At 31.3% G+C, this 23,855-nt stretch overlaps 4 protein-coding genes and 1 long non-coding RNA gene across 5 annotated transcripts; 2 read left to right on the top strand and 3 right to left on the bottom strand.

Annotated features, from left to right (window-relative positions):
• The first annotated feature begins 2,473 nt into the window (after nt 1-2,473).
• Nucleotides 2,474-3,931, top strand: LOC123291037. Its single transcript, XR_006534917.1, has 2 exons — nt 2,474-2,584; nt 3,350-3,931. It is a non-coding gene; the product is annotated as an uncharacterized LOC123291037 (long non-coding RNA).
• Nucleotides 3,932-5,154: 1,223 nt separating this feature from the next.
• Nucleotides 5,155-7,515, bottom strand: LOC123291013 (syntaxin-16). The gene is made up of 3 exons (XM_044871433.1): nt 7,355-7,515; nt 6,965-7,271; nt 5,155-5,819 (listed from the first exon to the last, which is right to left on the bottom strand). The coding sequence occupies exons 1-3, from the start codon at nt 7,433-7,435 to the stop codon at nt 5,242-5,244; spliced, it is 966 nt and encodes a 321-aa protein (XP_044727368.1). The 5' UTR covers nt 7,436-7,515; the 3' UTR covers nt 5,155-5,241.
• A 2,761-nt stretch (nt 7,516-10,276) lies between these two features.
• Nucleotides 10,277-15,540, bottom strand: LOC123291000 (XK-related protein 6-like). The gene is made up of 4 exons (XM_044871416.1): nt 15,086-15,540; nt 13,578-13,897; nt 12,647-12,802; nt 10,277-11,759 (listed from the first exon to the last, which is right to left on the bottom strand). Exons 1-4 carry the CDS (start codon nt 15,370-15,372, stop codon nt 11,287-11,289), a joined length of 1,236 nt encoding a protein of 411 aa, XP_044727351.1. The 5' UTR covers nt 15,373-15,540; the 3' UTR covers nt 10,277-11,286.
• Nucleotides 15,541-15,718: 178 nt separating this feature from the next.
• Nucleotides 15,719-18,508, top strand: LOC123294831 (syntaxin-16-like; the record flags this gene model as incomplete). Its single annotated transcript, XM_044876003.1, has 2 exons — nt 15,719-15,924; nt 17,891-18,508. Coding segments are annotated over exons 1-2 (699 nt in total), but the record flags the coding sequence as incomplete, so codon positions are not given.
• Nucleotides 18,509-20,556: 2,048 nt separating this feature from the next.
• Nucleotides 20,557-23,841, bottom strand: LOC123291029 (ubiquitin-conjugating enzyme E2 C). The gene is made up of 2 exons (XM_044871457.1): nt 23,607-23,841; nt 20,557-21,712 (listed from the first exon to the last, which is right to left on the bottom strand). The coding sequence occupies exons 1-2, from the start codon at nt 23,711-23,713 to the stop codon at nt 21,277-21,279; spliced, it is 543 nt and encodes a 180-aa protein (XP_044727392.1). The 5' UTR covers nt 23,714-23,841; the 3' UTR covers nt 20,557-21,276.
• Nucleotides 23,842-23,855: the final 14 nt, after the last annotated feature.

Genomic DNA, 23,855 nt, shown 5'->3' with positions numbered 1-23,855 from the left:
TTCATCATAATTTATAACATATAAAGAAAAATATAAACATGATAAAGATTAAACAATAAACCATTTCGAGAAGGTTGGGGATAATTTTAATGTTAGAATTATGAACCGGGAGCTAACTTTAAATTGTCTTATAATGTCTTCCATTGATACAGTCATTTATAGTTATTGTAAATGATGATTTTCACTAATTTCCAACTATGTTAAAATTAAACATAAAACCATTCCGAGAGCTTAAAACTTGTTACGTTTATAACTGGTTAGAGATAGAGGAAAATTTATATTATAACGTTGGAGTTACGATGCTACAGACAGACACACAACATAGTGGTCAAACTTATAACATCCTTCTTTTTGCGTCGGGGGTTAATAATTGGTCTAGAAACACATGTAATTAATTTCTATTTAGTTAGTTTGATCAATACATTTTCTTACAAATTAAACAAACCATGGTAACGATACGGCATACAAATTAGTTAGATTAACACTTGGATAAAATTGAATAGTTCCAGTCGGTGCATGGAACTATTGAAAAACAATATTAAAGATAACAACTAAATGAGATAATTGTTTTAATATCATGCATATGCTTGAAATGATTTATTATTTAAAAATTATCACTTTTTATTTTCAAAAATTTTTAATATATTGAAAAAATTGTAATTTTTATATGCATCAAAGATACTATTGCGGTAAAGGACCTTGCGATATATACGGTTGTAATTGTTTGGGTGGATGTATCAAAGGAGATAACGATGAATTAATCGAAACTTTCAAGAGAGGACATCCTGACTTCATTGACTTAGTTGATTTACTTGTGAGCGTTAATAATAGACGTCAGGCTAAACAATGTAGTTTATTCTGTTAGAAGGAAAATTATCAAACAGAAGTCTTGAACTTTTAAACGACCACTTAAGTGATCGTTTAAAAGTTCAAGACTTTAATTAAAGTTCTTATTTAACATATAATGTAATGACGGGAGTCTATGTATAAGGGAATGTGTTGCGACAATGGTCCTTGAATTTTTTTTGTTCCAACTGCAAAATTGGGAGTGTTGGTGACAGCAAAGATGTATTGAAGAATTGCAGACTGATGTTCACATTTTCCAAAGGAGAAAAATAAAAACAAATAAGAAATTACGAACCAGAATATAATTTAATGATACGATATAAATATTATACACTTGTATTTACAATTAATCATCATAAAAGCACATCAAAAAAAGTATTAGTCAACAGCATCAATAATAGTTATCGATAATCGAATGTTTAAGAAATATATCTTTTTTTTAATAAAGTTAAAAATGTTATATAAAATTCCTTCATTTCAATAATACTTAAATATTCTGATTTCGAGTCATAAAAGTACATTTTTCTTTTAAAATATTAAAATTAAAAATCGTAATTTTTAAACTGTATTTCACGTGACCTAAAACGCGGGTAAGCCCTGCTGTGATGTCATAGCGGTATGAGTCATAGACCATCAGTTAGTTCAGTGTAGACAGCTGGGTATAAAATTACATAGATAATAAGTATTTATATTTATTATAATCATATGTCTATGAATATATCTGTCAAAATTATTTGTGTTATTTCGTGTAGTGATACCCATATTACGTCATCAAATTGGATGCCCGCGTTTTTGACAGTTTAAATAAAAGGTTTAAAATTTAATTTAAGTTTTTGGCAAGAAAGTGTGTGTATTTTTCCGATATAAATGTAGTATTTTTTGTGGCTTTTTATTAGCAAAATCAACATTTTGAAGTACTTTTTCAAAAATAGTGGAAAACCCTATTGAAAAAATGTTAAAAGAATTGTTTTTGCAAATACTTTTTACGATGCCAATTTTCAGCCTTTTTCAATTGTTTATAGTAATATCATTCACCCCAATGTATCGAATTAGATTCTTAACATAATGGTTTTATTTACCAGTGCCTAACGATCTTTAAAATATGCTAATTAACAACATTTTTGCGAATTGGAATGGGAATTGGAATTCCCGTGAATTAATTAAACTAATAAATTGATTGACAATTATTGGCATGGAGCATAGTAGGTGGAGGAGACAGCTGAATCGACCGCAGCGCTGTCATCTTAAAAAATTTACAATAAATCATACATTTTATTTAAAATATGACAACCTACATGTAAATGGTATAGAAATGTCAAATTAAAATTATTAAAAAATTTATTAAACTTGTTGCGTTAGAAAAGTTGAAAATAATAATACAATGAATATAAACCGGAAAAAAGTGTTATTTAAATTTGTAAGAATATAAAATAATAAATTTTCAATGTAAACCTTTGATATAATCCATTGAATTATATTTCCAACCATACAAATATATTAATAGAGTAGTGTATATCATATAGTAATGGAAAACGCCTGATATAAAACTCATGCACGGTGCCAATACTAATAAATTATTGATATTAATAATAATAATTGATTGTTTATGCCTCGATGTAAGATGATATGCTATAAAAGCACAAACAAAGTAATGCTGGCGATAAAAGTGCTTGGAGAGCGACACCAGTATATCGTTTGAAAAAATTAGAGTGATTTTGCTCATTGATTTATATATCATGTAAGTAATATTCATAGTAGTAGGGCAAAATTTTGGTGTTCATTTTTTCCAAATCTATAAAAGATAGAGATTCGAAAATTTGTAGGTAGCGTCGCAACTAGTGAGCTAGGATAGGATAATCGACTGTTTAAGAAACTCTCTTTTTATACCATGTATATATGAAATATACATAGTGTATTTAGTCCAAAGTTTGTAACGCTTAAAAATATTGAAGATATGAAAAAATTTTGGTATAGGTGTTCATAGAATTACCTAATTAGTCCATTTTCGGTTGTCTGTCCGTCTGTCTGTCAACACGATAACTCAAAAACGAAAAAAGATATCAAGATGAAATTTTTATATTGTACTCAGGACGTAAAGAGTGAGGTCGAGTTCGTAAATGAGCAATATAGGTCAATTGGGTATTGGGTCCGTAGGACACATCTTGTAAATCGTTAGAGATAGAACAAAAGTTTAAATGTAAAAAAAGTTGCTTATAAAAAAATAAACTTTTGTTTAAAACATGTTTTTGTAAACATCACTGTTTACCCACGAGGGCGCTAATTAGGTGAAAATTTTATAGTATGTTTTAAAATGGGAGTATCAGTTATGTGTGTGGCCATTTAAAAGTGGATATTTTTTTTATTTACGTGACGTCAAAAAACAATCGATTGCGTCATCAACACTGTCTATACATGGTATTTCAACAATTAACTCAGTCAAATCATTTTTTTTTTACTTGTTTTTTTTTTTAAATTGTTTTATTTTAGTCTTAATTTTTTTCAGCATCGTATCGATTAATGCGGCGGTTGCCAATTGCAGAACACATCAAAACTGAACTTGGTATCTCGTCACGATGATGTTGAAAAGTATGATGTGCCTTTTATTAATCCTACCGCTGGGTTATACGAAATGCTGTTATCCAACACCGAAGTTCTTACTTAACCCAGAATGTAATGGTGGGAGGCCTTTACCTAAAGGAATGTGTTGCGGCAGAGGCCCTTGCAATTTTTTTTGCTGCAATTGCAATGGTGGGTGTGTGGGTGACAGCGAAGATGTATTGAAGATTTGGAGAGAAGTTATGAGCCATAATAAATTTAATAATATGATATAAATATTAGACATTTATACATTAAATATTAATCAACAGCACCGCGGATAATAAATAATTATCGATAATCGACTGTTTAAGTATTAAAAATATTATATAGATTTCAAAATTAATCAATATTATTGTGTAATACATTTTACGATTTTTACGTTGAAAATTTTCAGAAGGGCTGCACTTATATTTGAAGACGGCAAAGCTTTATTTGGAAGCTTCTGAAATTCGGTTGCGATTGAGAAGTTGGGTGTTTCGGAGGAGACTTGCGATTTACAGAATAAATCTGGTAATTTATTCTCAAAATCTCAAGTCTTTCCCAAATTTTGAGTTGGTAATCCTAGGGCCTGAGAAGTCAGGAACTGTTTTGAAAATTTTCGCTTTCGCTATCTCCTACGAAACACCCAACCATCTCAATCGCAACCAAATTTCAGCAGCTTCAACTAAAGCTTTTCCGTCTTTAAATACAAGTACAGAAGGGCTATAAACATTAATAAATCTGGAAATTTATTCAAATATGTAAATGCTCAAAAAAGCTCATTTCCAAACTAGCTTTTTGGCAGTGATTATAAATAAATATTTTCTTGTGATAATAAATTTAATTATTATTATCCATAAAGTAAGAACAATTTTTTTCCAATGCTGGCGAGTTTGGAGAAACCTTGATTTATCTGGAGTCTCTAGACTAAAATTGAGAGGATTAGTTGCCTTATCTGGGGTCGCACAGTGGCATTATTGTGAACTATGCTCCTGTTATATTTCAAAATGTTGTTCTAAAAATGAAAAATTGATTTGACACTTTTGTAGGCCACTTTGTAAGCACTAAATGTGCTCGAGTGCGATAATATTGTTGCAAAATATTGTAAATAAAAATTGTGAAAAAAGAAAACTATTAAATAAAATAAAAATTTTTTTAAATTTGTTTTAAATTCGATAATGCCCATATCATTCATCCTAATGTATCCAATTGACTTTTTAACGTAATGGTTGCAATCCCTGGTGCAAAAAATATTTGAAGAAAGAATAAGTCTTAAAAACTCTGAATTTCTAAACGTTTTTGGACTGTCTAATTCAGAGTTATTCAGACTGAATTAGACAATCCAAAAAAGTTACAAAAAATTTCAGAGTTATTCAGAGTTCCAATGACTTTTTCAGAGTTTCTAAGACTTTTAAAGACTTATTTTTGGGCATTAATTGTATGTAATGACGGGAGGCCTTTACAAAAACTCCATTGCGGAGTTGGACCTTGCAGTAAATGCGATTCATCCATATTCGGTTGCAATTGTTTGGGTGGATGTATCAAAGGAAACAACGAAGAATTAATGGAGAACATCCTTTCTTTGACGTTTTCCCGTTGTTTGTTTCCCGAAGGGAGAAAAATAAAGCCATAAAAGAAATTATGAACCAGAATATAATTTAATAATACGATATAAATATTATACATTTATATTTACATTTAATACACAAATTAATAATAATAAAAGCCGTTTTTAAAAATTATTAATCAACAGAATCGATAATAATTATCGATAATCGACTGTTAAAAGAAATATCTCTCTTTATTTATAGAATTATTTCAAAATTTAACAATAATTAATAAAAATGTTAAAAGAATTGTTGTAGCACCCAATATTAATATACAAAACATTTTACGATTTTTACGTTGATAATTTTCAGCCTTTTTCAATTGTTTATAGCCCTCTTGCACTTGTATTTGTGTTAGTTCCACATTATAATCGATACGATCTAATACTGTACCTTGTTCACTAACCATTTGCGCTAATTCTTTATAGATATCGTTTATCTCGTAGATTGTTTTCACTACTTGATTTACTTCACGTTCACGTTCTTGTGCAAAACGTGTGTTCTCTTCTTCTAAAAGTACTAATTGCTGTTGTGTCATTTGTTTTTGCATTTGATTTGCCATAAAATATTGATCAATGTTCTCGGTATTCGATTGTGTTAGGAGATCATCGGTTGGTGTTTGTGGTTCGAATGTTAAAGAATCAAAATAATTTTGAGTGTTTGCCTCACGTGAATTGATTTGTTTTAGGTAGTTACTTTGAGTTGTACGATAACTTGTTGAGAGTTCTTGTAAGGTTGATGCTAAGGCTCGCACTACATTTGATGTAAGTTTTTGTTCCTTTCTGGATCCTAAAATAAAAACGGTACATTTTTAGATCGTTGGTCTATTTCTCGTCATTAGCTGAAACGATAAGCTTTAAAATGGGTAAATCATGAAATTTAATAATGGAATAAAACCGATATCAAAACAGGTTAGAGATTACCTGTCCAATTAACGGCCTAGCCTTTTTACTAAACGGTGCGATTCAATCAAACAGCTAGACAAATGACTTGGAACGAAATATTTTAGCTACTAGTCCAGCCTAGTCATTTAAATTTAGTTTCACTTTCTACCACCTAGCGCTGAAACCCACACACTGTCAATATGGCGTTGGCAAGGAACTATATTGTTGGTGTTTTTCACAGTATGATTGCGTTTACGGAAAAAAAAATACAATGGAATTGTGTAGTGACAAAAAGTTGAAACTAAGTAGGTACTATTAAAAACTGGTTTTCGCGGCAAGAGTTGCAGTACTCAGATAATAACTGTGACGGCGAAATTTAAGAAAATCCTTAATTCTTTGAGGGAGGTTGTGGTGAGTTAGTCACCTTTCGATGTCCAGGAGTTCAAAAAATGTAGTCGTAAGCCTGCTGTGAATCAGTATCGGAATAATAGATATGCTTGTTTAAAAAATGAAGTTCTTTACGAATTCGAATGCCTTGGTAGTTTAACTTGCGTTAAAAAATAATATTTTAATTCCTTAAATGTGTACTTTGTTATTGAGTTTGAGCTATTTGACACCAACGAATGGCCTAAGCATCAGCCAGTCAGATCATTAAATGTTGTATTAAACGCTATGACTGAATATGATTTAGACCGTCACTTCAACGCCGTTTAGGCTGTTAACTGAACGGCTAATTAAGCTAATTGACTGCGACATATATATAGGAAGGCGATCGAATTTTCTTATGAAATTCTCTGACTTTTTCATGATTATAGCACAAATCAATTCGAAAAATATAGAAATAAAGCCATCTCTAAGATGTCCTTACTTCTTCGCAAAATGTATGCGAGTATAACGCATTAACGCCCTAAAGTTGTGAACAGTAACATTTGGTATAATTTCAAGCGATTGTATTTTTCTATTAAAATTATAAGTAAAACATATGGAATACAAACATTTCAAATAAGAGGATTCCTAAAAGTAGCAAATTGACTGTAACTTTAAACTTACCATCATAACATCGACTTTTAATCTGTTGAATTAATCTATGAGACGACGTAAACATTCTAGAGATTTCTTGACTCAATTGTTCGATTTCGGCATCTTCCTTGCTCGAATCATCAAATGTAGGCCTATTACAATATTTCACATGTAACGTTTTCAAATCGGTTATCTTATCACGTAACTTTGAAAATGAATATTGTGCTTCCTCCAGCAATGATATCCATGATGGTGGCATCGCACAATCACCACTCCCATAATAATTACCTTCTTCAGCATTATTTAAACTAACTAATGACATACGATCCGTGTTGTTCTATATTAAAATAGAAAATGGGAATATTTGAAAATTAAGCAACGCGCGATAAAGTTTACCAATATTACAACAAAAATTATAACCTGTTCAGAGTAAATGTTTCGCCGTTGTATAGCATTATTTCGCATTAATATAAATACATCAGTCAATGTTCTTGTAGCCATTATTGTTTTAATATTTATTTTTCAGTTTGAAATAAAACATTCTTTTTTATTATGAAGATTGTTACCATTTTATTTTATCTGATATGTCAAATATTTTGACATTTGTCAAATATCACACACAATAACTCACAGACTGTCATTAATTACAGACCAGCAATCACTAACTTCTGTGTTAAGAATGATCTCTAATTATAGAATGATATGTATTTTCCATAAAATGAATAGTTTTAAAGTCACGGAACACAAACTAAAAAAGAGCGAAAATTTCGCATATCTGGGAGTGCTCCCAGAAACTTTTTTGACAAACTTGAATAATTCCGGCACTCCAGAAAACATAAATAACCGCAGAGAAACGAGAAACTGAAAATTTTTCATCGTGAGACATTTGAACCATAGATTTACTGAATAATAAATACGAGACTTTTCTTTTTTCGGCCTTTTTCTTAATACTGTAACGTTATTAGTCTACATTTGTAGAAGTCTGTATTCCAAGGATATTGATTCGTAATAAGACTAGTTTACGAGATATTTTATGTAAAATATGTTCGGAAAAATTCGATTATCCCAATTTCTTAGCCTAATACAAACTCTTCTACCGGCTAAACATCGTTTATAGTTATAGTTCTGGAGACTCAACCATTCCAGCTTCACAGTGCTCAAATATGAAATCCAGTTAACTGAACATTAAACAAATGTTTCTGATACTTAAGTTAGGTCGGCAAAGTATGGGTGTTTTTGGCCGGTAAATTTATCTATCGGTCTTTGGATCTGAGTGTGGGGGGGGGGTCAGGGTTTTTAGTTGAAATAAAAAAATTTAACACTTAATATTTTATAAATTTATTAAATTTACTAAAAATTTACTTTCATAAATTTACAATATGTATAATTAAAGTACATCAGTCGTCAAATAATTTTAAAAATTATTCAACATTTTAAAAAATTCACAGCACATTATTTTGTATAGAAAAAAATTGATACAAAATTAGAGTATTTGTATTTATGTATCACAATTTTTATTTTTTTGTTTAATTACGAAATATTTCTTGAACACAATTTTTTTGATCATGGATATTTTTTAAATGGTTTTATTTTTACGACACAAAAAATGGGACATGGAAATAATTGTATTATTAATCGACGTATAAGAATACGAAAAATTTATTATAAAAAATGAAAAATCAACGGTTACTTCCGATTTATCGATTTATCCTCAATTTGCTCGTGGCATGAAGATTGGATAAGGACAACAAACTCAAGCGGTAGAATTGACAAATTAGTTTGCAGTGAACAACTGTAAATATTTTAAAATCAAACTCGCGCCATTAGTGTTACAGTCCCTCCACTATCTTAGTGCAAAGGAACATTACTAACATCTTATTTGTGACAGTCATTTGTTTACATGGAGTTCGATCTTCTTGTCTAGTCTCCATAGTTCGCGGTAACACAACTGAAATCACATTTGCTTATCGTCCCATTATGGATGACATGGCTTCTGCTTGATAACCGCGAAATAACGCGTGTGTTTGCCGCTTTAACAAAGTGGGACCCTAAATTGTAACCGAACCAGAAATTCTTTTAAAATCAAATAATCCACTTCAGAGGTAAACACTCGCGTTAGGTCGTGTTTACCAATCAGAAGTCTAGTTGATTGCGAAAATAAGCAAAATGTGATCAAATTTGTCCATTCTCATTTGTCGCGTTCATTATAATTACCTTCCACCTAGTTAAAACAAAATCGATTGTATTAGAAAAGCAATGTGTTTTGTTACGACACCCTAATTACAAACATTACATACACAAACAATTATTTCCAAAAAGTGATTTTTCAGTTTTTAATCGGTTGTTACATTATAGTAAGGCAGTTTACTAATTGGCGATTATTTTAAAATATACTTCTTAAAAAAACGTGTAAAAATACTCTGCTATCATAATTCATGATTATTTATTTTGAGCTTTCCATAAACGTTAATATGTTTTAACCATTTTATATGAAACACAAACGTGATACAAATCAATTCGATTTGATTTATGTCTATCACAATCACAGACTTACAATATAGACTGACAACATCTTTAACAAAGTATAGCATCCGAATGTGAACCAATACCAGCGTGTCTCGAATATGTATAGTATAAATTCGTATTCTAAAGAAATGAAGAAGAATCGATCATCGGGTGAAGTTATTTCTGCTTTCAGTTTATATTTAACATAAGTCTGTGAACACTGAATTATAACTGAAATATATATTTAACAATTAAACAAAACACTTACTGAAACATTGTATTCAGTGTTGAAACCATGGAGGTTAGAGAGAAGGAGAACGATCGCTACGCGCTAAAGCTTTAGCACGCCTGCCCCTGAAAATTTGCAGAATTTATAGTTCATTTTTCAGCCACCATCCGCGCTGTCGCCGGTAAGTAGTATCTGCGAAGTTAGCTGTTTATGAGTATGCTGTATATTATATACACGTATATTAAGCGTTGATATATCATTTCAAATCAGTGCATAACAGCCCGCTTTTATTTAGACAACTTAGCGATCGCAGCGCCTCACTCATTTTTCCGTATTTCTGGGACACTATTTCCTACAGCGATCTTTCTCCTTCTCTCTAACCTCCATGGTTGAAACAATAAAAAGGAAAAATATTCAACGTCTATGTGCCGCATTAGTTGGAAGAAAAAATTGTATTAAAAAATAAGATGTTTAGTGCGATTTCCAACGACATTACAATTTAAGATGTCTACGTCTAATCGACTAGATTTTAATGAGATTTAATAAATAAAAGTCATAATAATTGTAAACTTTGATTAACTAAAAGAAAAAAAAATTATTCTAAATTTTCTATAAAAAAAAGTTAAAAAGCGAGCAAACCAGTTTTCACACTTAAAATTTTTTAATGAAATGCGTTTATTTGGAGAAAATCCCTGATGCTTTTGGCACAGTAGGTATACAGGAATCAAATCCTTTATCAATACTGTACTTTTGGCAATTCCATAGTAAGTAATTAGTTAAATAATAATGTAGTGTGTTTACTTTTAAAAAAATGAGTGCCTGTTCACACGCTAGATCGGGGTTTTCACGTAAATTGATATTAAAACGCATTGTTATGGAACTATCATATAAAAAAATATAGACAAATCAAACATGCGTTATTTGATTGAAAACAGTAGGACTTTTAATTTTAAGCTCTTTATAACTTTGGTAATTTTAAAAAAGGGTGATTTAAAAGTCACTAATAACGTCGGAAAAATTTGGGGAAATGAGACTTTTTGCAATAAATATGACTCAACTTTGAGAAAAAAAAGATGAGCTCATTTTTCCAACTGCTGTAACTCATCTTTGCATTTCTATCACTTTCATCAGATGAAAAGTTTGAACCAAAAATTACCAAAAGTAAAATGAGCTTTAAAAAATGCGCTTCTACGACAGTACTCTACGGCATTTAAATCAATCGGGAGGAACGCACTCAAGAGGTGTCTTTTATTACAAAAATGAGCAAAAAAACTATTTTCATTCAACGCCGAAAAGAAAAACTATTAAGAAAACAAGAAAATTTCGGGTGTGAATATTTTATTAAATGGATCCTAGTTTTAAACATGACACATTTTTTCAAAACACCTCCGTCCATTGCTTTGCATTGACATGGTAAGCTAAATCCCTTCCTAAGTGCTCCAAAATAAACGCAAGATTTGAATCCTACGACGTTGTTTGTGCGAAGTGTTGACAATTGAGTTGAGTTAAGCTGAAGATGGCACACTATTTTACGTAAATAATTTTTTTGAGAAGAGACTAGTTATCATAATAATAGCGTGTGAATAGACATACATCGTGTAACAGAAAATATAAAGTGTTATAATCGAACAATAATATTTTCATCTCGAAGCTCAGAAATTTTCTTACAACTAGAATATCTAGCCGTTGGATGAAACCATTTATAATATAAGATCATTATAACAATACCAACCAAAAATGGTATTGTTGTTAAATAAATTAATGGCTGATAGTAAACAGTTTGTAATAAACGTTCGTCGGCTGTAAAAAACCAAAAAAACGCGGCGAACATGTTCTCAGCAAAACATATTGCATAATAAAACATATATTTCCATTTCGTTTTACCATCCGACAGCGAAATAAATGTAAATATATAAACTAAACCAAAAATAAATTGCACTAACATATCTAAAATTTGTTTATTATTACAAAAATACCATTTTTCTGACATTGATATCCATAATGTCATTATCATCCAATGTGCGATCAGACCATATGTGGTGTATGTATAGTTCACACTTGCCAATACGGATATGGATAAAATTCGTGAAACTAAAAAAAAAAGTTAAATTCATTTATTTCAAACACATTTTCGATGAAAATCGACTCAACGTAGTTTTGGCTAGTCATTTCAGCAAGGCTCTAAATTTCATAGGTGTTACCCAGCACTGCATTCTCAACGATAAGCTTATTCTGCATCCTCAAAGTGGGGCGCTTTGGCCCCAATAGAGTGCCAGAGATGAAGCGTCTGCCTCAAGTTTGAAGTGATTACAGAAAAGATAGATTTAATTGACAGGTATTTAAAAAAATATAGTCGATGTGGGATCGTATGTAATGATATACATTGGGAGGAGTCAATTAGCCCGCAACGCTAAATAAGTAATTTCTGTCTCATCAGTTTCATGAAATCAGGAAACGAATTGACATGAAGAATTAAGCCCAAACTAAAACTACGCTTAGCCACAGATCTTTTAGGCAAATCTTGTAAGTATCAAAAATCTCAGGAACTACTCAACAATAAAATGGATTATCATGATTTTTTGGGTTATAAATACGATGGACAAAAATTTTTATCCAAATCAATGTGATTTTTTTTAACTTCACCTGAATTTCGGGATTTTATCGATACCTTAAAGAGGGCATCAAGAAATTTAGAAATTTTGTTGTCTTTGATTTTGGAAAATAGAGGGAAGAGGTGCCCACAAAGCACAAATAATTTAGCTAACTTGATCACTAGATTCAGTTTTTAAATGGGATTTCGCCCGATAACATAGAAAATACTCGACCAATCGTTAAATGAACACGATTTAGGTATTTTTTGGTCAAAATTACTGTATCTATCAAGTTTTATCAAATTCTGAAATAAAAAATTTGTTTGAAGAACAAACAAACAAATACACTTTCAAATTTATAATAGTAGTATAGTTTTTTATATTTACCTGTAACCAAAATATGCCATAAAAACTGTAAAACAGTACCAGCCCATGATATATTTAACTTTGATTTTTGTGGAAATCGAATTGATCGGTGATACGACGCCAATGACCATGCCATGCTTACAAATGAGCTAATTATCGATCCCAAATTATGTATTACTAAAATATAAATTGGAATTATCAATCTTACAAAAAATGTAAATTAATTACAATTCTAGTCATTTTGTTCCATAATTTTATAGAAAGAATTTCGTATTCGATTTCTGCCGTAACTATTCATCGAATACTGTCAAATTGATCTGGGAATCGGGCCACTCTGGCGTTAAAAGGAATGTAGCAGCGAACTCGTTGGAAAGAGAGGGGTCGCCTCAAACGATCCTTTCACCTAGCTCTGCCGTTTTCATAGAAAAATATTGATTATTGGAAGTTTGCGAAGGGGATGCGACAGGCCAAGCTGTGCCTAACTATACCTAGGCCATTCGATGGTGCTCAACTGAAACTTACTAGAACAAAGTCGAAAAGGGTAGGCTGACAGGACACTGTCGATTGAACTATCACCTTCATAACACCGGGATGTCTGAAAATCCCACTTATAAAGTCTGTGTGGAGGACCATGAAACCTTCATATATGTTTTTAGCACCTGCAGAAATTTGAAGGATGTCAGGGATAGAATGTTTGGGTCCGAAATCTTAGATCCCTCAATCCTGAAAGCAATTCCGGCGAAGAAGCTGTGGGCTTTCTGTGTAGCGCCTGGCTTGGACAGAATCCGATAGCTTCATTTGGCATTTCAGGGTCAAAATTCATACTCAATAAATACATTTTTGCATTTATGAAGCTTTTGTTTGAAACATTTTTCGAAAAAATGTTTCAATGGATAGTTCTTGGATCATCCCGTCACTTCTGTTACACCCAATATAAATATTGAAAACTTACAGGCAATTGTACTATATCCATGCCCATAATCCACTAACAAAATGGTAATTTGTAAAATTTGTTGTGGGGCCGCTTCCAAAAAACATTCAATTACTCGTAATAGTGACACATCACTATCCTCTTTTAACATTAACTCATAATACTTTTTCTGATTATCCAAATCATGTTCCTTCTCAGCCCGTCGACATTTTTTTGCGTACTCTAACGATTGACAATATCGTAATATTGGAGCTAATTGTAATATTAATATTAAGGCACATAATATTTTCACTTTTGTGGCTCGCCTTGATATGCATTGAGTTTGTCCATCATTAATGTACCTGAAAATTTTTTATCAAAAACTTGTGTTATCTTGAAAAGTTACTGATAAAATTGATTATGTTAATCTTTGTAAATAGTTAATCGTTATTTAATAATGTTTACTGCAAAGAATCGATCATTAGCGCCTACACTGGCAGTATACTGGGGATTTCTAAATAGATAATACATACAATACAGACGAAACAGTTCAAAGCTTCGGGAATTAATCTTTAACATTCGAGTGGAATGTTCGTAAACTTTATTCGTCACCGGAAAGCAGAGATATCTCCAGGAAAAAGATGCTGTTTAGTTAATGAGACAGCACCGAAAGGTTACAGTGGGGCACATATCAGCATCTTCTCCGATAGCCAAGCCGCTCTAAGGGGTCTTGAGGCGTCAAGAGTCCAATCGAGGATAGTCTTTGAATGATTCGAGGAATTGAATGCGGCCAAACTGTGTATAATTTCAGCTACACCATTCGACTGCGCTCGCTTGAAACTTACAGCGGCATTAGATTCAGAATGTTTGAGAATGGACCCAAAGTTGTACGAAACTTTGAACTTTCTGCGTGGCGTTTCGTTTTCAGGTGATAGGTTGTTCTCAAAGAAGGTACAGAGGGCCCCTTGATCTAGGTGCTAGAGACCCATTAACGGTACCCCTCCTATGTTTTATTATTATTATTATTATTATTATTAATGCGGCAACGCAGAAGTGCTTTCAGGATGGATGAGTCCAAAGTTTCAGGCTCAAAACAAGTGCGAATTATATGAATAGATATAATCATCGTACATGTTTGAGATTCTCAAATTTCGTGTTGTTATAAATAGCGAACACATGTCAAGAACTAGACAGAATTCTCAAGTTTTCTATAGAAAACGCTGCAGGTTTTTAATTTTTTAAGAAGATACATATTCTAGAGAATCCTTTTTAAGGATTTTTGACGTGCGTAAAAAGAGTAAATTTCTGATATTTTTTTGCTTATCGAATTATTAGGTAGGGATGAAGTCAGTCTTTTAAGAAAATTACCAGTTTAAGCTAGAATTGATGGTTGCAAGAATTTCAACAAAGAATCTAAATCGGAATCATGACCTATTTTTTATCTAGATACCGGCCTATCAAAATAAAAAATTGTCAGAACCGTGTGGAATTTCAATGAAAACACTTATCAATATTTTTATAGGTAAGATAAGAAAATTTTGTCCACTTACATAGTTATACTAAAAACAGTGTTGATTAACGCTGGTATAAAAATGAATGCAATCGTGAGTGTAAAATAAATAAACTGTCCATTATAAAAATATCGTACAGCAACATTTACATCCAAAATAACATCGATAATATGAAATGTAATCGAACAGTACAATGCAATTATTTCATACAAAGCAACATGATAACTTGACGGAGGTTTATCGGTTTCATCACCATCAGGAGTCACTTCATTCGTTGTTGTATTTAATGAATTTGTTGACATATTTCTTAACGGGAAAACAGCCATTTACGTATTCAATATCATATCAAGTACTCCAAAAAAAATTTGTTTGTATATTTTCCCAAACTTTTCTTGTAAAATCTCACATTATAAAAAGCATCAGGAATATAAAAGAATTCTATTTCACGTTTCGATCACATAAATACTCGTGGTCATGATCTAAATATATTTATAGAAATGTGTCCTTGTCTAATTTAGATCTTCCGCTTATGTTAATTAATTCATTATTTTAATCGCAACTTACTTTTAATTAAAAAAAGTATTAAAGGATTATAATTAAATAAATACAACTTAATTCAAACAAAAGGCAAATAAGAATTATCTAAATACTATCAGTAAAAAGCTGACTAATTATGAAACTAGACTGACTGTCTTGACAGACTTCATCTGTCAAAATTAAAAAAAAAAACAATTGAACAAAAACAAACGAAACGTGTACTTTTGTTTTATAAAAAGTTTATCTTTTGTTTTATTGAAATGGCGACTCGATCATTAACAGATTTATTTTTGATGATGAGAAATAATGCAATACAAAGTCGATTAATTTATCAAGAACAGGTAAATTGTTTAGGTTAGGTTAATGTTAATTTTTAATGCTTCGAAAAATTAATTACACGGGTCTGCGACTAAAAAACTGCATAGGATTTTTTTACATTTTCTTATAGATTTTGATAGAACTAGTCTTAAAGTAGTATTATTGCACAATAAAAATAAATTAGCTTCGCTTCCAATGAGTTATTCTGTGCATATGGAAGAAAACTAACTATAACAATTTGGCCATTACCCTGGAAAGAATCAAATATCAGGACCATCAATGGATGGTTTGTGGGGACTTCAAAATACTCACGATGCTTTTGGGTCAGTAGGCAGGCTATACTAAATATCCATGCTTCTTATGCTAATGGGATAGTAGAGCTAGAAAACAGCACTGGACTAAAAGTGATTGGCCACCTCGAGAAACTTTAAAACCTGGGGATAAAAATGTTATCAGTACTACTTTGGTGTCGCCAGAAAAAGTTTTGTTGCCACCTCTCCATATCAAATTGGGGTTGATGAAACAATTTGTAAAATCCCTGCAAAAGAATGGAGACTGTTTTAAATATCTACGTACAAAATTCCCGGAGCTGTTATAAGCAAAGTTGAAAGAGGTAGTTTTCACTGGCCCCGACATAAGAAGGCTTTTAACTGACACCCTCTTTGTGGAAAGTATGATTGAGAAGGAAAAAGAAGCTTGGGTATCGTTCAAGGATGTAGAGCGAAAGTTTTTGGGAAATACTAAGGATCCTGACTACAAAACCATTGTTCAACTAGCAGCATACGAAGCTCAAGGCTACAAGAAGAGCCTGAAGGTTCATTTTTTACACTCCCACATAGAATATTTTCCTGAAAACCTGGGAGCTTACAGTGAAAAACAGGGGGAGCGGTTTCACCAGGATTGCCGCGATATCGAGAGACAGTACCAAGGAACATGGGATGTCACAAGGCTTGCAGGCCACTGTATAATTTACATCACTTCTGAAATCAGCGCATTCCAAAACACATAATTTAGTAAAAATATCTCATGCAGCTGACAAAAAATTTTTTTTTGCAGACCTGTGTTATTTTCATTAAATTTTATTTTTCAAGGATACACTTAGTTCCTAGATTCTCATCACTAGGATCCATCCGCCTAAGAGTAAACCCTGAAAATAACTTGTGAATTTTCTGCGTTGCCTACCTTCTGCTTGTCTCATAGGAAATGTGTTGTCAAGGATCTGTAGATCTAGGTGCAAAGGACCCGATAGCGGTACCCTTCAAATTATTTAATATTATTATTCTATTTTTGAGTAGCAAAGGAAACAATCAATTTGCGATGAATTCGAAGTTTCGAATGAGCTAATCTTTCGAAAAGATTCTAATATCATATTAAATTTGAATTAATATGATTAACGCACCACGAACTTATTCAACGAAGACATAACTATTCTCATTTTTTTGTTTGATCAATTTAAAATCAAAAATTGTTCCTGGATTATTACTACGCGCGCGTTTTCTGTTTTCGAAGTGAATTTTGCCTGATTACCTGATGCTTGTTGTCTAGACTGTCTAGACTTATGACAAATATATCCAGAAAAATATTCGAATTAATTTTCCTTTTTTTCATTTTAAGCATTAACAAATTTACAAGCTTAAAACCTTAAACTTCAAATGTTCTTTTGCCAAAATGCAATTGTACTCCCTTCACAATTCTTTTCAACTTTCCCTCGCAGCACTTGTTCGCTATCACTCTCGTTGGAATATTTACCCTTAGATAGAGTTTACCACCCTCCTTAGAACTGCAATATCAAACAACCCGTCTCCACTATCAAATAACCAGACCACTACGGGCCTGGCACCCTCTATGGATATATGCCCCCATTCAAAATTAAGTTACATTCCCCAAGTGTTTATTTATCAGTCAAAGGGTTCTGTAATGGGCTTATGGGCTTATAAATTGTAAATGAAATTTAACTAAAAAGAAATTAATAAATTTTCATTTTTGTAGAATCTCCTATCACAAAACGAAAATATCCCATCGAATGTCACAATATTCCCACCGAATTGGGCACATGAATTAGAACATGCCCAATTTCAATTACAAAATTTACGTAAAAAAACTGACACATTAAAAGAATTACACAAAAAGAATTTATATCGTCCATCATTAGACGACACCACATCCGAAGAACAACAAATTGAGGAACTAACACGTGAAATAACATTAATATTGGGCTCGATACACAAGGTCATCCAATGTATTCGAAATCAACAACAAAATGGAAGTATTAAGGAACAAAGACTGAAACAAAATATTGTACGAACGTTAGCGCTAAAGTTACAAGAACATACAACAGAATTTCGTGGCTTGCAAAATTCTTATCTAGAACAAATAAAATCTCGAGAACAACGTTTAAATTTCTTTGATGTGACTAATTTTAAAGATATGCCAGTTAAAGTGATGAATGATAACGAATCCAATGATATTGATAAAAATTTTATGATGAATACTCAACGATTGACAAATGATGATAAGAAAAATAGTAATTCTGATAAAAAATTTGTGCCTACTTCATTATTTGGTATTAAAACGGAAAATGTTTTGTCACAATCGTTAACCGATAAAATGAATTTTAACAAAGATGATTGTAAAATTAATTAAAACCATTTTATTATAAAAAATTATAATACACAGTGTATCAAAAGTCACTTTTGGATATATTTTGAATTTGATATAGCAAAATTATTTTTTTTGGATTTTGATGACGTCACTAAGTTTAAAAAAATGATTTTATTGATAGCACAACCAAATTTTGGCGGATCTGGATGAAATTTTTTCTGAATTTCACTAAGATTGGGTCAAACAATTTTTTTTGTAAATATGAATCTCTTCCTGGTCTTGTTCGATTAAGGGACTTTTGAGACATTGCGTATAACTTATAAATACTGTGATTCATTAATATGTATAGGATTTTAAATATTTTAATATATTAGTATTGATGTTTGCATTTTTATTTTATTTATTGACTACCTTACGAGCCAAAACCATCGCTATTCTGCCCTGAGAGATCATATTGTCAGTAAAATACAGCTTAAAATACTTATTGAACAATTTTATACCATCTCAAAAGTATAACGCGGATTCTTGAAAACAAAGAAACATTTACCAGATGTGCCTACGATTTAGGATTTCAGGGGCCTTGAGCTATCTATGAGTTTTTCTCCAAGTTTAAAGAGCGCAATTTCTAGATGTAAAATAAATAATATTTAATCGAGGAAATAAAACTGAAAAAATAGTCTGATACAGGAAAAAACTCCGCGTCAGCATCTTTTTATGGGAGCGCGCTGGTGGAAAATAAGTGTACTCAACAAAATCATATTCATATATTAATCATAATTTAAAAAGTGGAAGTACCTTCATAATTTAAAAGAAATTCTAAGCATTTTTTGATCCTGGACATATTTTAATAATCCTCAGCGCTTTCGAGATATAAGGCTTTGAAAATTTTAAGCATTTTTTGCTTTTGCCAATTTTCACCAAACCTCACCGTTTTCGATACATAAGCGTTTGAAGAAACGCATAATTTAGTCATCAACAGCGAGTTTTCGTCGAAAATTCGCACTTTTTTAATATTCTTATATCTTGAAAACGATGAGGTTAGATAAAATACTTGGAATCGTCCAAAATATAACATCCATTAGTTTTTTTAATGTTAAATAAAGATAATTTCGTGTCCGAAAGTAGAGTACTTCTGTCCCATTTTATGGGCGTAAATCGAAAAAGCACAAGTTCGCATGAATATGATTTTGTTGAGTACACTCGAGTCAAACATTTTCAAACCTGTTCCGACAAAAATCTACTGGTACGGAGTTTTTTCCTAGATCAAATGCCTTATTGCCTCGAGTAATTGTTTGAGGCAGTTATGGAAAGTTATTTTATCCATCTGGAAAATTGATGGTGGGTCCATAAAGATATTATAAGAATATTGTGCGTAAGTGCCTATGTTAGCCATAAGTAACTGTTCGCATGTGAGAGAGAACGCTGTCGAGTTATTGTATCTCTATGAATCATATGATGACGCCACCAAACATATATGAAAACACTGGTCAAGGGAGTTACATAACGTGGACTATAACCATAAAGTATGTAGAACAGGAGAAAGATCGCTATGTACTAAAGCATTAGCGTACCTGTCCCTAAAAATTTGTAGAATTTATAGTTCATTTTTAAGCCACCAGCCGCGCTGTCATCAAGAAGTAGTATCTGTGAAGATAGCTGTTGTTGTTAGCATAATGTACAAATTGATATATCATTTGAAAATAGCGCACAACAGCCCGCTTTTATTGATACTACATATTGATCGCAGCGCCTCACTTATTTTATACATATTTTGGGGACAATATTTTCTATAGCGATCGTTCTCCTGTTCTACATACTTCATGACTATAACTATAAATCGTGCTAACCACAAAAAATTGCCCAAATCTCACATTCTGAAAAAATAAAAGAATGGAACATTGACAGGAAGGAATTTTTAAAGCTTGTTAAAAAGTTCAAATTCGAACTACTTTTCTAGAATTAAAACATTTAAACATAATTGATACGAAATATTTAATCGAAAATAAATTGATACATAAGCGTTATTATTTTTAAATGTTTTTTCTGTTGTTTTTCCGGTAAACTATTATATCTAATATAAAAACATTCACTTAAGAAAAAGAAAAAAACACATCAGAAAATTTTCGTAGTCAATAAAATGGGAGAGGGGAAAAAGTGAAGTGAGGAAGGGTTATTTTAATAATGTGGAATATTTTTTTTTTATAAACTACAATACAGTACAAAAAAAAATCAGTTCTCATTCACAATGATTCCAAAATAGTAAATAAATTTCACTATATAAATTGAAAAACTACATTATTATTACTAGAAGCGTCTCCGTTGTCAGCGACAGCTTGAAATATTCTCATACAATTTTCACCGAGACTAAACTAATAAGAAATTTATATTTAATAAAAATTGAAGTACTTTTAATAAAATGGATTAAGGAAGTTCGAGTTGAGTCATACTCCTTTCTACTTCTAAACTAGATTATCTTAGTAACAGTAAAAACATTCAAGTCGAAACTAATCAATTTGGATATCATGCAATAATGTATTCTAAACATGGATATAGGAATATTTTAAAAGGGATGGAGTATCCCCTCGTTTAAAGTAGGACTTTATACTACATCCCTACTATTATTACTAGATCCGTGATTCTAAAAGATACGATATCCAAAGAGAAAATTTATTGACATCGCTAACAATAAAGACACTTCCTTTATTTACTTAAATAGTTTTTCTCCGCTAACAAATAATAATAAAAAATACACCGTTTATTTTTTTAAAATGACGTTATTCAATATTATCTGATTTATCATTAAATGTGTCTAATACATGCGTTTTAAACATCTGTTGATTCTTCCACATTTCTGCAGCTAATGTATTTAATGGTGATTTAATATTTGGTTCAGCTAATAACGATTGTATCGATAATAATAACGATCGTACATCATATAATGCTGACCAATTATCTTTTAATATATCTAAACATATATGGCCTTTTGTATCCACGTTCGGATGAAATACGGGTGATATAAATTTAACATTTGGTGCTGTATATGGATATGAACTTGGAAATTCTAAATGTAATTTGTACGATAAACCTTCGTATGCGCTATCTTTTGGACCATTTATTGTACCAATCCATCGAAATAGATTATCACCTTCTGGGAATGCTGATACCGATTTATCCGGTGACATCATTAGTATCATTAATTCTTTTTGTAATCTGCAATAAAATGAATTTGTTATTAGGATTGTTGAAAATTGGAGAAATTAGTACCTCGGTGAGCTTTTGATAGTATCAACAATGATTTTTAAAACCGAAAATTCTGTCTTCGGTTAGTACAAAAATTTATTCAAATAAAATAGTCCGCGGTACAGCACCCTTTTTGTTCAATGAGTAATACATACTTGAATCTGCGCGAGTGGCTTCCTTTTGGCGAGTTTATCGAACTTTCTACGCTTTTTTTTTGAAAGTACTGCGTTTTCAAATCTCTCTCGGAAAAATATTTTGTCCAACAAAAATATTGCACCGATAAGCATGTCCACCACCTCGAACATGCCTTACTTAAGTATTTTTGTTTTAATTTTACCACGCATACATGCAGTTCACTTTTGCTGAATTGTTTAATAAAATTATTAATGTTATCAAGTGGGCAAAATGTCCGACAAATTCCCTGCTGCGTTTTTTCAAACCGATAGTTTAATAATGACGTTATCATGCTCATTTGAAAACGCAGCTCTTTCGAAAAAAAGTCGTAAAGAGAAAGCTTGGTAAACTCGACAAAGGAAAGCTACTCACGAAATTTCAAGTATGTATTGATCATTTAACAAAATAGATGCTGTCACGCGGATAAAAACGATGTAAATTTTAACCCTACAGTTTGGTAATGAACAGAATTCGCTTCATTGCTCCTTTAAAAAACAAAGAAGTGTAATTCCATTCGAAACAATGAAGAAAAAGTTTTTTAGTAACATGTGTATTATTGATGCTAGACTTTTCGAGGTCATTGACTCCAGATAATATTTAATTTACCGCTTTTAAAATAGCTGTAAATAAAAAAGCAATAGGACCTACGTTTTGCTTCGAAATTTTCGACATGCTTTTATCCAAAGTTCATTATTTCCAGCATTTGATTAAAAAGGGTGAGGTTGTTCGTAATGATAAGCGTGAACAGAATATTATCTTAGTGTTTTAAGCTTTACTCAGATTTTCGGAGAATTAGTGAATGAACGTAATCACAGAGTTAACTAAAAGACCACGCAGACCCGCTTTAATTGGACCACATTGAAGGAATGGCCAACCCAGAAGGAATGGATAAGTGAATGAACGCAATCACAGGGTAAAAATATTAATTTTTTCACCAACTCCGACAACAAATTCGAAATCTGCGTAAAAATGTTTTAATTATCTGGCGTTCTAAATTTTTTTAAAAGTCACTAAATATTTACTGCAAATTATCTTGAGACTCACGCTAGGCACATGATATTGTCCGAATTTCGTTAATTTTTAAGTCATTACAGAAAGAAAAAAGCGGCATTTGATGCAAACTAAGTTTTGCAATTGAATTTCTTAAAAAAATATCCTAATGTTTTGAAATTTCTATAATTTTAAGACTTTGTACAAATAAAAAGAAATTAAAACTCAATTTTATTGAGTTTACAAGATTCACATTATATTTCGAATCGAGTCGAACTTGAATTCCGAAAAATCAAAAATTAAGTTTCTAGCTAACTGTTAGGAACTAGTAAATTGTTAAGATTTTCGTAAAAATCTATTTCAAAGTTAACGACCTTCTAAAAATGGCGGATATGGATTCAAAATGTTCGTTTTTTTCAAAAATTGGGTCTTTTAGCAGAATTTGAAAAATGCTTCTTCAAACATTCAATTTGTGGCCGAAAATTTATAAAATGTAATTAAACATATTATAAAACTGTATAATAATTTCGAATCCTCAAGAAAACCGCGAAATTGTAGAAAAATTTGACTAAGGTACATACATCGTACACGTTGAAGATTTTGATTATTTAACGAAAGTTGATTTATATAATAAACAATTTTAATGGAAAACAATGCATTTTAATGGAAAATTTAATTAAAATTAAGCTAAAAAATGTACCTTTTGCTAACGGCATGATTATCACTAGATTTGGGTACTGGATCTCCGTTTTGTTTCGTATGATGATTCGTTTGTTCAGACATGTATGGATTCACGTTTTGTGCCATTTATAAAAATAAAATAATAAAAATCTTGTTAAAAATTCGTTGAAGCAGTCACAGTTTCAAGAAAATCAGTATTAATTAATAATTCTCTTGGTAAAAAATCGAATTTTGTTCAATTAAAGTCTGACGGTTAACAGTTTCAAAA

Source organism: Chrysoperla carnea, chromosome 1 (assembly GCF_905475395.1).
Source record: "Chrysoperla carnea chromosome 1, inChrCarn1.1, whole genome shotgun sequence".
NCBI lineage: Eukaryota > Metazoa > Arthropoda > Insecta > Neuroptera > Chrysopidae > Chrysoperla > Chrysoperla carnea.
This window is presented reverse-complemented; position numbering and strand designations above follow the sequence as displayed.